Consider the following 14,085-nt stretch of genomic DNA (forward strand, 5'->3'; position numbering starts at 1 on the left):
ATGTTATGGAGCATCCACACCGCGTTTCACTCCATGTCCCCAAGTTTCATCCCAAGGCTCCGCCTAAAACCCCGAAGCGAAATTCAGATGGAGCCCCGAACATCCATAGACTGCCATTAGTCAGATAAGTTCTCCGCTTGACTAGATTTCCATTTGTTTCCGGCATTTGTGCCAGACGGAATAGCATACTTGGCCTCACTGTTCTGTTCCTCGCAAATGCTGGAAAATTAACAAAAACTTTGCCGTTTTAGGTATGACAGCCTGTGTCTCCATCTGAATATTGATTTGAAGGGTGTAGATGGAACCCAGTACCTTGAGACAGAGACACATGGCAGGCTGAATCCTAAGTTTTCTTAAATGACTTAAAAATTAACGACACTTCACAGAATATCAGGACTAAATGCCCCCTAGAGGCAAAAAAATTAGTCAAAGCCGCAAAAGTTTTTAGATTCACAGAAACAGGTACTGTATTCTAAGTTAAAATTTACATTTTATTAGTCAAATTTTATTTTAAAAAAACTAACTGCTCCCTATTATAAACCTACCTGCTCCCAAAGTATAAATATAGATGGGCCAGCAGAGTAACCGCCCCAAAAGGGGCAACCCCACACTGAAACCTAAATTACGTCTACCTATATTCCCTAACTAAAAAATAAGGAAAAGATAAGATGAGGGGGAAGTACTAAATACCCAGGTCAGAAAAAAAAGGAGACCTGATCCAAAATAATTTTAAAAAAAAATTAACAAAAAAATCCCACCACCAAAATGAAAAAATACAGACAAACAGATACAAAAATATATTTAACATAAAATACTCATAACATCAAATAATACAGATTGCTTTTCTATTCTTACCCGTCTCACCCAAAGATTCAAAGGACTCATCAGGGTTCATCAGCGTTACTGAGTGATGATATAATATGTAACATATATAGTGGCCATGGTTACATGCATTTAAACCGATTCGCACTTGCATCATTCAAGTGCAATCTCATTTTTCATAAATGCATATATAGACTTGGATGGGTGATTATCATATGAAAATCACACCAAAAGAGCATGTGCTGCGATATTTTTTTCACTCAGACTATGGGTGGCTTCATACGAGCGTGTTTGTGCGTACATAGGTGCGTACATATGTGCGCACCCCTGTACACGCAAAAGCACGCGTGTATGCAGGTGCGCGCATTGCCTTTAAATATAAGCTCTTCCCTGAAAAACAACCATTTTAGTGTAAAAATTTATAAATTTAAATGTAAAAATGTATATACATATACATACACACACTTACCTGTCCGCTGCTGCCGTGTCCCCTGCCGGGATGAAGAACATATCTGCCACATGCAGCAGATGTTGTTTTTATCCCTGCGGGGAGTAAAGAATTCCCTGCTGCACCTGTCACGGATGTGACAGATGCAGCAAATGAATTCTTCATCCCACGGGGAATAAAGAATTCCCTAGCGCAGCTGTCACAGATGATGGCTGCAATAGAGGATCTAGCTGCCGGCACCCATTAATTGTTTTTCAGGGAAGGGCTTTAAATATAAGCCCTTCCCTAAAAAAACAAGGCAAATTAGTGTTAAAAAAAAACCACATACTGACCTTCCTTCAGCTGCCGGGGCTCAGCTACGTCCTCTTTGCGCTGTCCCCTGCTCTGCAATGAAGTTCTTTCAGCAGGCGGGGAATTAAAATCCCCGCCTGCTGAAAGAGCTGCTTCTGATTGGCTGAGGCGATCACAGGCAGCTCTCACCTGTCATTTATTCATTCAGGGAGAGCTGCCTGTGATTGAGTCTTTATAGTAATGCACAGTTAAATATATAGCGCAACTGTAGGTGGCCTCATTCATTGTAGGCGTAATATCAACCGTATCTTAATATGTTCTGTAAGTTTTATTTTGGAAGCAGATGTCCCCGTGGTGGTTAATTAATTGCAATTATATAATACTAGTAGCAATAATACCATATTTGATGTGGTTGTGACCAGCGCCTCTGCTCCGTACACCACAGACACATATTTATGGGCTCGGCCGCCAGTTCTCAGTGCTGCACCTGGATTCTGTAAAATTCATTTGCATTTTCCATCATTAAAATGTGTTTTCTATTAGGAAAAACTTCAGTCATTGAGTGAGACGGCGTCAGAACCCCGCCGAGATGTCAGCAAGAATATGCATTTAGAATGTCCTAAAATGAATTACGCATACAGGTGACATGAGTATAAGGGGTTACAGACTGAAATACACAGCTCCGCCTGCCTAACGAGTCTAAGGGCTCATTTACACCAGCGTATGTGCGATTTCCCATAATCTTTAAGTAACCAAAAAGGCTGCCGATAGGCAGAAACATGCAGTTCACATAAAAAAATGAAAATTTAAATGTATAAAAAATAACATTTTTTAAAACCCACATATTTAGTATAACCGTTTCCGTAATGACTTGTACAATACATTAAACACACTCTTTATCCTGCACTGCAAGATCAGTAAAAATTAAAATTAAAAGCAAAATGCTTATTTTACCTCCTAAAAAAATTGCAATAAAAGTGATTTAAAAAAGTATTTTCCCCAAAATGGTACGCAAAAAATAACCCCCTACAGAGCTGAGTTCATGGAAAAATCAAGAAGTTATGGGACTTTGAATGCAACAATCTAATTTTTAAAGAAATCCAAAAAAAGGGTTTTTGATTGTGCAAAAATAGAAAACCCTAAACAGAAAAAAAAATATTTTGGTATCATGGTACTGACCCACGGGAAAAATCTATCATGTCATGTACCGTATATACCGGCGTATAAGACGACTTTTGAACCCCGAAAAATCTGCTCTGAAGTCGGGGGTCGTCTTATACGCCGGTAATACAAAAAAAAAAGTGTCAAAAAAAAAAAAAAAATCAGTACTCACCTCCCCCGGCGGTCTGTCGCGCTCCGGCAGGCTATCGCTCCCATCTGGTCCCGGCAGAACATTGCTTTCTGAATGCGGGGCTTGAAATCCCCGCCTCCAGAAAGCTAATACACACGCCGTCAGCCAGTTACAGCCATTCAATGACATCATTGAATGGCTGTGATTGGCTGAAGGCGCACGTGTGTTTTAGCCAATCACAGCCATTCAATGATGTCATTGAATGGCTGTAACTGGCTGACGGCGTGTGTATTAGCTTTCTGGAGGTGGGGATTTCAAGCCCCGCATTCAGAAAGCAATGTTCTGCCGGGACCAGATGGGAGCGATAGCCTGCCGGAGCGCGACAGAACGCCGGGGGAGGTGAGTACTGATTTTTTTTTTTCTCCACTGTATTACCAGCGTATAAGGTGAAAGTTGGGGGGTCGTCTTATACGCCGGTATATACGGTAGGCCTCAGTCAGATGGGCGTTTTTATGTTCGCATGTTTTTTGCGTTTGCGATCCGCATCTATATAGAACCAATGCTTTTCAATGGCAGCGGTCACATGTCCGAATTTTACATCCGCATAAAGTTCGCACCTACAAAAGAGAGAACATAGGGGTGGCAATGAACGTGGGCAGGCATTTTTTTCTTTACACGCGCAGTGCGATCTTTTTTACGTGCGAATAAACGCCCGTTTGACTGAGCTCTTATGCTGCATGGTTAACTCTGTAAAAAAAAAACACTAACAGAATTGCTGTGTTTTCTCTCCCTGCCCTTTACAAAAATATGTATAAAGGTTTTACGATACATTGTATGTTACCAAAAATGTTACCAATAGAAACTATAGTTCCCCACACAAGCCTCATACGGCCGTGTCGACGGAAAAAGTTATGGCTTTTGAAAAAGTGGAGATTAGAACTCAGCAAAATAGGCTGTGTCCCTAAGGGGTTAAAAAATCATATATATGATGGGGATATTCATGAAAACTGGAACAACAGAAAACTAGAGCAGTTACCAATAGCAACAAATCAGACTACACGCCAGCTCTCTTCTCAAGAAGCAATCTGATTGGTTGCTGAAGTTTTAAGAAAGGCTTAAAGGGGTTGTCCCGCGCCGAAACGGGTTTTTTTTTTTCTTCAACAGCCCCCCCGTTCGGCGCGAGACAAACCCGATGCAGGGACCTAAAAAAAATCCGCACAGCGCTTACCTGAATCCCCGCGCTCCGGTGACTTCTTACTTACCTGCTGAAGATGGCCGCCGGGATCTTCACCCACGGTGGACCGCAGGGCTTCTGTGCGGTCCATTGCCGATTCCAGCCTCCTGATTGGCTGGAATCGGCACGTGACGGGGCGGAGCTACACGGAGCCGCTCTCCGGCACGAGCGGCCCCATTGAGAAAAGAAGAAGACCCGGACTGCGCAAGCACGTCTAATCCGGCGATTAGACGCTGAAAATTAGAGGGGCACCATGGAGACGGGGACGCTAGCAACGGAACAGGTAAGTGAATAACTTCTGTATGGCTCATAATTAATGCACAATGTACATTACAAAGTGCATTAATATGGCCATACAGAAGTGTATAGACCCACTTGCTGCCGCGGGACAACCCCTTTAAGGTAATCATTTAACTGTAGAGTTAATAATGTTTGTATTACTGACCTAATATTTAGAGTAAAGAGAGCGGATGTGGGCGGTGGATTGCTTTATTTTTGGGCTTTCTTCTACCGGTAGTTTGCTATGCATCCAATATGCTAACGGTGCACTGATACTACTCTGTTTCCCCCCATGTCAGAGTGCCTACCGTGTCTTCACTAACAGCACCTGCTTGAAGCACATGATTCTGAAGATCCGCAGGGACGCCAGGAATTTTGAACGCTATCAGCACAACAGAGACTTGGTGAACTTCATTAATATGTTCGCTGACACTCGGCTGGAGTTGCCCCGTGGCTGGGAAATTAAAACTGACCAACAGGGAAAGGTATGAGATTACCAACAAAAAAGACATAAGGAGCTCAAAACTTCTGTCCGTCCCCATTTTTATGGCTTCAGTGAATTTAGAATAATAAAATTAAAGCAACTTTTCTATTAGATGTGATTAAAAATGGCCCACAACGTTAGGTCTACGACTCGGGTACAGACATGTGTTTCCAGGATTCGAAACTGAAATTGAGCCCTGTGTAGCCTCGTCCTGCAGTCATACGCTCAGCTATTTCTTGCTAGTCTAACGAATGTTCATTGGTCAGCATTTGTGGAGAAGCAGCTGTGTCCACGCTTGTTGTTCACTCCATCAAACCTCCTGTCCTGAGACTTTAGTTAGATTACATAGCCTGGTATCCTACTTTCCATGAATCCATTGGCAGCATAGACCTAAGGAGAGGTGTCTGTTAGAGTTAGAAGACCCATCCTATACTATATACCCTGGTATCCTATTTTCCCTGAATTCATTTGAAGGTCTAGGACCAAACAGAGGTGTCTGTTAGAGTTAGCACTTGGTCCAAAGCAGTGGTTGCCTGGACATGGCGGATAGGTCCACATGTTTTGATCAACATATGCAGTAAGAACTTTGCATTTTTCTGTATAAATAACCATTCTGCAATTTAATTTAGATATTAAGGGCCTAGTGTTAAGGCAGCAGAATGCAGTCCTAAGCTCTTACTCACGACCTGAAGGTTCAATTCCTGCATGGTTCAGGTAGCCGGCTCAAGGTTGACTCAGCCTTCCATCCTTCCGAGGTTGGTAAATGAATGCAGAATGCAGTCCTAAGCTCTTACGACGACCTGAAGGTTGTGGGTTCAGTTCCTGCATGGTTCAGGTAGCTGGCTCAAGGTTGACTCAGCCTTCCATCCTTCCGAGGTCGATAAAATGAGGACCCAACTTGCTCTAATAAACAAAATAATAAACAAAAAATTACCTGAAAGGGCCGTGAATAAGTTAGCACTATACAAATAACAAGTCCCTTCCCCCTAACAAGTCCCTATGAATGCTGAAGCATATGTTTATGTTACTTCATTAGGCTTGGTCCACACGGGTGCTGATTTGCAGCGGAGTCCACAGCAGGCATACTGCTGCAGATCCGCAGTGGAAATCCTGCCTCCGTTTGGTAATTTTATTGCGTATTTTTGTGCAGAATTCACCCCCTCATTGAGAAGATGATAAAATTGACATGTTGTGGAATTTAATTACGCATCGCATGTCAATTTTTGCATGGGTTTTGTGTGGATCATTTCCTTATCTGGTGGATAAAATTTTCAAAATCTCATCCACTTTGTTGCTATTGTAAATGCCACAGAATTTCTATGTGGAGGATCTGTGGGGCAAATCCGCCCCGACTCGACGCCCCCATAGTTTGACAGTAAGATCAGACCATACAGGGTTTGGTTACACGTTGTACCAAAAATACACAAAGGTTTTCCTAGGAGCTGCAGATAAAACAAGGTCATAGATTATTAATAAAGAGTATTTGTGAAGTTGCTTCATGTATTATTTTATATGCATTGAAGCAATAAGAAATACATTTGTTGCAAAATTAGACCTCTCTACTTATTAAGTATCTCATTTATATGTTGTGATACAGTCCTCATATACAAAAATTGCATATTTTCTCCCTCTTCCTGGCATTCTCTTGCTCCATCTCCGTCTTTGCAGGGGTGTGTACAAACCCTGCCCTGAGGCATTCTTTTAGATGCCAAGTCCAATTCGAACATTCTTTCTACTGCCACTAGAGAGCACTCACGGCATTATGGCTGTGTGAAGGAAAGCGCATTTGGAAGCGATAAGCCTATTGAAGAGTTTTTGCCCTACTAAGTTTAAATAGAATGAAATGAACCTCTTCACCATCCGAACCCAACAGGAACTTCTGGTATTAACTAGGGTTACCAATTGTGTTTAAAATCCTTGAACTCCTGCCTGATGCCTCGGTCACACGGGGCGTTTTTTGCCGCGATTTGCGGATCGCATGACGGATGCGCATCCGCAAATCGCGTGACCGGGGCCGAAAAATCACCCGGAAAATCTGCTCCTAGCCGCGTTTCATTAGAAACGGGCCGGAGCAGTGCAGCGCTGTCCAGCGCATTGAATTCAATGGAGCCGGCAATACAGCCGGCTCCATTAAAAGCAATAGGCTGCGGGCGATCTCAGGATGAATTTTCGGGAAGGGCTTAAAAATATAAGCCCTTCCCGGAAATTCATCCAGAAATGTTTAAAAATCAAAAAAAATATATATATACTCACCTGGTCCCGGCAGACGGAGTTCAGCCGCGGCCGGCCGGCAGTTCTCCTGAACTGCTGTGAGTAGTATTCAGCAGCCGGGGATTTAAAATCCCCGCCTGCTGAATGAGCTGCCTCTGATTGGTCACAGCCTCACCAATCAGAGGCAGCTCTCACTCACCCATTCATGAAGTCATGAATAGGTGAGTGACTGCTGCCTCTGATTGGTCCCTGCGCTGAGCCAATCAGGGGCAGCTCTCAGCTGTCATTCAGCTGAGAGCTGCCCCTGTTTGGTCCCTGCGCTGAGCCAATCAGAGGCAGCACTCACTCACCCATTCATGAATTCACGAATGGGTGAGTGAGAGCTGCCTCTGATTGGTGAGGCTGTGACCAATCAGAGGCAGCTCATTCAGCAGGCGGGGATTTTAAATCCCCGGCTGCTGAATACTACTCACAGCAGTTCAGGAGAGCTGCCGGCCGCGGCTGAACTCCGTCTGCCGGGACAAGGTGAGTATATTTTTTTTTTTTTACTTTTAACACAGTTTTGGATGATTTTCAGGGAATGGCTTATATTTTTAAGCTCTTCCTGAAAATTCATCTCGCGCTCGCCGGCAGCCCATTGCTTTCAATGGAGCCGGCTGTATTGCCGGCTCCATTGAATTCAATGGGCAAACATCATTCTTCTCTGCCCCAGCTGTTACAGCTGTGGCAGAGGAGAATGCTTTGTCTAGTATATGTTCTCAATGGCGTCGGCGCTGCTGCCGCCGGCCCCATTGAGCGCATATAGAGAAGAACAGGAATTGCAGATAGGTGCGATCTGCGAATTCTGTTCTATAATAAATCGGACGAGCGCATAAAAAGCGCTCATGTGTCCGATACCATTGCAAAGCAATGGTTCTATAAAATCGCCGGACACATGCGCAAATCGCGCGAAAACCCCCCCGTCTGACCGAGGCCTGAGGGTGCTTTTAGACGGAACAATTTTCATTGAAAACTTCATTTAAACAAGAGAAAGTGAATGATAATCATTCACTGTAAATGTGAACCAACGACCGAACGACAAACAATATTCGTTCGCTTTTCGCTCATCGTTCGTTTTATGCAGGCATAAGAATCATCCTTGGCTCGTTCACTTATTGTTGGCTTTAAACAGCGCTTGTTCATTCCTTCTCATTCACTTATACAGCAAATCTGAACGATTCTGAATGATTTATCGTTTGAATGATATCATCATTCAAACGATAAATGGGCTTTTCTAAAAAGCCGCTAGTCAGGGTAGGCACTTGGCCATCTCAAATGTGACCAACAATGTACTTGGAAACCCTTCCTTTACAAATCTTGCCTTTTCCTCCTTTCCACTCCTCTCTATCGCCTTTTCTTCACAATCTCCTCCCACTTCGCTCTCTGTCTGATCAGTTTCTCCCACCATCTCTTTCCCACCTCTGTCTCTTTTCCTTCTTTCTCTCTTCGATTCCTTTATACTTTTCTCTTGTCTTCCTTCTCTTTCTCCTCTCTTCATCTCTCGCTTTTTATTTTCCCTCCCTTTCTGTTCTTGCTTCCTTATTCTCACTCTCCCTCCTTCTCTCCCCTTGTCCTCTTATCCCTGTGTATGTATTAACATAAATATCTCTCTTTTTTTTTCAGTCTTTCTTTGTAGATCATAATAGTCGAGCAACAACATTTATTGATCCACGAATCCCTCTTCAAAATGGCCGACTTCCAAATCATTTGACTCATCGGCAGCATCTTCAGAGGCTTAGGAGTTATAGTGCTGGAGAGGTAATTTATTTTAAAACTTTTGATATTAAAATAACAAAATAGTAAGTGTTTGGCGTTGTTGCCTAGCAGTGATTGATTTTCAATCAATGATCCATTCTTTTGGTTGAGTTTTCTCTACTGCTCTGCCTTTTTATATGTTTTTAACTGGTTTCCTATGAAGAGAGGAGCGAGTCGTTCTCCTTTAGGGCTCAGTCACATGGACGCTGATCCACCCGTGTTTCTGGATGGTAAGATGGCCACACTGCAGGTGCGGACATCTCTCCGCACGGCCGGAAAAAAGAACACATGGCTGGCAATGCAGCCGGTCATGCAGAGAGTCGTCCGCATGCGGTGAGGCCGTCTTGTCATCCAGAAACACATGCGGATCGGCGCCCGTGTGGCTGAGCCCTTATACGGTACAAGTTGTAGAACTGTATTTTTTCCACATAGGGGAATCACAAATTTTACTATAATGCTAACAGTTTGGTGTGTAGTTAGAATTATTTTGAACCTAGTACTGATTACTTGTTAACACGTTTGTAAGGTGGCCATGAATGGATATATACCAGTTTCCACTGCTTCTGAAGCAGAACGACTACTCAAAAGTTGTAAATTACAACCTCCTACAATTTAAACACTTTCCACCAGCTAATTACACATGAAGCTAATTGGCAAGTCACTGTGCTCCGTTAATAGGGCTGTTATGTTGCAGCCGTTGTATAATTGTCACCTTCAAATGTTTTTTATGACTAATTCTTACATTCCTAACCTTTGCATGCGTGTATTCTACTAGGCATCAGAAGTTTCCAGAAACAGAGGGGCAGCACTATTAGCAAGACCAGGCAACAGTTTGGTTTCTGCAATAAGAAGTCAACATCAACCAGAAACAGTACCTCTAGGTAGGTACTTACTTACTGTCATCTTTAGTTTTTCATTTTTTCACTTCTACAAACTAATTTTTGCATCAACAAGACATAGAAGAAACTCTTATCCCTCCCACCTACTATCAAAACGAACCAACCAAAAAGATGACAACCATAAAGTTCATCGCTGTAAAAGATTAGTCGGAAGAGCTTTTACCCCAGGGCTTAGAAAAGTATTACATAGGTCATATCTGGAGACATTTGTATGAAGGTCAATTGCTCCCTTCACTTAATTTTGACTCAGCCTTAAGGAGTTGTTAAACAGCTCAACAGGCACACTTCAGCTGAATTATAGCATAGATTGGTGAAGAACAAGTTTGGTATAGCTTTCATAGAGATATATTTATGATGAAGGGCATTAGTGCTCTATCCTGATAGAGAGGTCAGGGCTAATTCAGGAAAATCTAACCATCTACCCCAAAGTTTCTCAAACTTGAGTATTTGGTCCCTTTTATTATATTGTACATATATCTCTTTTCCTGGAGACTCGCCCAACCAGTTGTAAGCTATTAATTTCCTGGCTATAAGATAATAGAATTACTTTTACTACTTATATGTTAACATCCATATGTAGCTCTTCCTTATATCCCAGCTAACCATTTAGAAGGTTCAACTGTATGAAGGTAGCATAGGCGAAATTAATTTGAGCCACAATTTTTTCCCAGTATAGGACCAGTTTTGGGCAATGCCAAATCACATGAAGAGCATTTTTCTAATATTAGGCAAGTCAATTTTTTAAGATGTTACGCCATATGATGCGGTACGAATCCCTCTGTTTCTGTTTTTTGGGATTTTCATCTCCACTTTTCAAAAGCCATAACTTTTATTTTTCCGTTGACAGGCCGTATGAGGGCTTGTTTTTTTACATGGCGAACTGCAGTGTTTTTTTAGTACAATGTTTGGATACATATAATGTATTATAAGACTTTTATTACTTTTGTTTGAGAACAGGGAAAAAAACCATCAATTTCATCATTGTTTTTTTACAGCGTTAATCATGCATAAACGGCATGATAATTCTTTTCTGTGGACAATTTCAACGATACCAAAAATATATATTTTTAGGTTTTTCCATTTTTACATAATTAAAACTTGTTTTTTTAATTATTTTTGTTTACATTGTTGTGTTCAAAGTCCCCTAACTTTTTACTTTTAATAGCTGTAGCTCTGTTAGGGCTTGTTTTTTGCGTAACGAGCTGTAGTTTTTACTGGTACCATATTAGGGTACATTCAGCTTTTTGATCCCTTTTTTTTGCATTTTTTTGGGACGCAAATTAAACAAAATAAGCGGTTTACCTCCATTTTTATGGATACAGTGATACCAAATATGTGGGATTTTTTACATTTTTTTTACTTTTTTTTAATAAAAGCAGAGGAAAGTTCTCAAAAAGGAGTTGTTCTGTTGAACCATTAAAGCTCTGACTGCTATGATTGCAGTACTTCTGAACACTTACAACAGTATTCATAGGCCATGACAGGCTAGCACACCAGTGTCTGGATTCTGATGATGTCACAGCAGGAGAGCACTATCTCTTTGAACTCTTTACATGCTATGATGTACATTGATCGCAGCATGTAGAGGGTTAACAGTGGGGATCACTCCTCTCATCAATCCCTGCTGTTGCAGTGGGAGGCTGGCTACCAGTCACAGCCAGCTCCCGCTGCAGGATGGCGCGTGCCCACTTCTGAGCCTGCACCAGAAGTAAGTTTACATCTTGTTACGATAAGTACTCCCCAGCCAGGATGTAAAGGTATGTCCTGTAGTGTTAAGGGGTTAAGCAAAGTGAGTTATGTTTTGTTATATAACAATTGAATTTAATGCTGTCTGAGCAAAAGAAGTCCCGTCCGCAGACTGTAGCGCTTACATTTTCTGTGACTTGACTCATTTTGGAAAAACTTTCCTCATGTGTGGGAGATCCACTTGAGGGATTTTGCATCTGTTGCAGAGAGGTGAATCTCGTAATCCTATTTGAAATAAACATAGTGGTATATTTTATACCCCCGGTAGAGGTGTAACAATGGCAGGCTTGACTGGCATAATCAACTACATAGGCATCGTTGCATGCCTGGACTATTTGCATACCCTGGCAGTCATTGCAAATCAATGGCTATACAAATAGCATAGTGCATTGGATGGACATTCGTTTGGGGCTTATTACATCTGTACTACATATACCTTATATATCTGTAAAAAATATATAAGCTTTGCTAAGTGAAATTTGAGGTATACAGACCTGGAGATCCAACCAGTTGGTAAGATCGATAGGCTCCAAGTCTTCCGCCCAATGAAAGGGAAACCTCTCTAAAAACTTGGACAGAAAGTTACTTTTTAGTACAGATATCATATTGTTAGTGGAATTATGTTGAGGCCAATTGACCTTCATACAAATGTTTCCAGATATGACCTATATAATAATTTTCTCCAAAAAGGTCTATGGCTGCATTATGAATAATAGACATATCTGCTTTATTGGCTTCAGCTGTGTACTCTTGTGTCTTCTGTAAAAAGTGGCAAAATCCAAAATGGGGAAAGGCAAACTCTTCTCTCATTTTTAAAAATTGTTTAAAGTTCTCTCCTGAAGTTAGTTGTGAAATATATTCTAAACCACTCAACTTCCAGCTCTGAAATCCTTCTGTAGTGCATAACATAGTATGTTAGGCTGAAGGGAGACAATATCCATCCACTTCAGCCTGTTTCCACCCCCTCCTTTTTGATCCAGAGGAAGGCAAAAAACCCACTGAGGCAGAAGACAATTAGCCCATCTGGGGGAAAAAAATTCCTTCCTGACTCTCTAATGGCAGTCAGAATAATGCCTGGATTTATGTTTGAAAGTTCTTACCTGACTCCAAGACCCGGATCAACAACCCACTGGTTACCTAAGGTCTGTATCCTGTAATATTACCGCGCTCTAGAAAGACATGTAGTCCCCTCTTGAATTCCTCTACCGATTTTGCCAATGCGCAGGAGTCCCCAAAGAGTCATTAAGAGGATTTCTATCAACTGAGAGAATTCCGAACAGTAGCGCATTTTTCCTGCCACATGCTGCTCCAGATCGTGTGAATGGGCGATTTCATCACTAATTAAGCTCGGGACTTGATTACGGGAAAACGTCCATTCACACTATTTTTCGTGCAGTTAGCCGCATTTTTTTTGCATGGGTAACTTTGTTGTGATTTTGTGTGAATGAGGCCTATATCAGTATTTCTTAATCCCGAACCTCTGAAGTGCTGTAGCTGGGAGGCTGAGAAATACACCCTACAGTTGATTACTTTCATTATCTTTAATATTGAAGGACAAATCTCAACCAATATCCTGCGGAGCGCATGCGTAATCTTGTGGCCACAGTGTGTCATAGAAGGCTGCCATCAGAAGGTCTAAGACAAACAGCAGCCATCGCAATTACTTTATCTGTCTAGTAGATGCATCAAGACTTGATACTTGTATGAGCCATTTTCAGGTTTTTCTTTAGCATTAACTATAAAAAAACCTATTTTTCAATTTCAGCGTATAATGACAAGATTGTTGCATTTCTGAGACAGCCAAATATTTTTGAGATGCTTCAAGAACGTCAACCAAGTTTAGCAAGAAATCACGCACTCAGGTACAAGCAAAATACACTGTATTCAGGATCTGTTTGTATATAGTGTGGCAGATTTACTAATAGCTCGTATGATTTTGGCTTATATAGGTGCTAAATTATGGCAATGTAGATGTAGAATTTCCCGGCTTCATTCTTTTTTCTATATACAAAATGTATTTCATATTGAGAATCTTCCTAGAAACGGACATATGTGCATGTAGAGCATGTATGTCCATTATATGTATGTAGGTATGTAAGTATATGGATTTTATGTGTGTGCGTATGTACAGTATTTGGATCCTTGGTATATTTTTTATATTCTCTATGAATATATTCCAGTATTTAGGAACTACAATGATCCAAGCACAATAGTTACGATTTTATCCTTCCATGTTACAGGGAGAAGATTCATTACATTCGAACAGAAGGCACCCACGGTCTCGAGAAACTGTCTTGTGATGCTGACTTAGTAATTCTTCTAAGGTACAGCAAGGTCATTCTATTATTGATCCTCGTGAAAATATATGCGTTTAATACCAATTTTTTCTATTATAGCCATTCTTGAGAAAAATGCTAAATTGCTCACCCAAGCACCATGCTTCTTTTCCTATTTGCTTTACATCCTTTTTTTTACATACGTCAGCTTTTGTTGATGCCATTATGAGCGTTAATAGGTCAAGTAACCATATCAGTATATTAACAGTTGCATATTAATAGTACTGGCAAATTTGTTACTGCCTATACA

At 41.4% G+C, this 14,085-nt stretch overlaps 1 protein-coding gene across 2 annotated transcripts in view; it reads left to right on the forward strand.

The window, feature by feature from the left end:
- HECW1 (HECT, C2 and WW domain containing E3 ubiquitin protein ligase 1) overlaps window positions 1–14,085 on the forward strand; it is a 327,801-nt gene that overhangs the window by 263,997 nt on the left and 49,719 nt on the right. For both annotated transcript variants that reach the window (XM_066584919.1, XM_066584920.1), the window contains 5 exons: window positions 4,665–4,850; window positions 8,723–8,857; window positions 9,630–9,735; window positions 13,265–13,361; window positions 13,740–13,823. In XM_066584919.1, the coding sequence (XP_066441016.1) occupies window positions 4,665–4,850; window positions 8,723–8,857; window positions 9,630–9,735; window positions 13,265–13,361; window positions 13,740–13,823 (608 nt within the window). The remainder of the gene's footprint in view (window positions 1–4,664; window positions 4,851–8,722; window positions 8,858–9,629; window positions 9,736–13,264; window positions 13,362–13,739; window positions 13,824–14,085) is intronic.

Source organism: Eleutherodactylus coqui, chromosome 12 (genome assembly GCF_035609145.1).
Source record: "Eleutherodactylus coqui strain aEleCoq1 chromosome 12, aEleCoq1.hap1, whole genome shotgun sequence".
In the NCBI taxonomy this organism is placed as follows: Eukaryota; Metazoa; Chordata; class Amphibia; order Anura; family Eleutherodactylidae; genus Eleutherodactylus; species Eleutherodactylus coqui.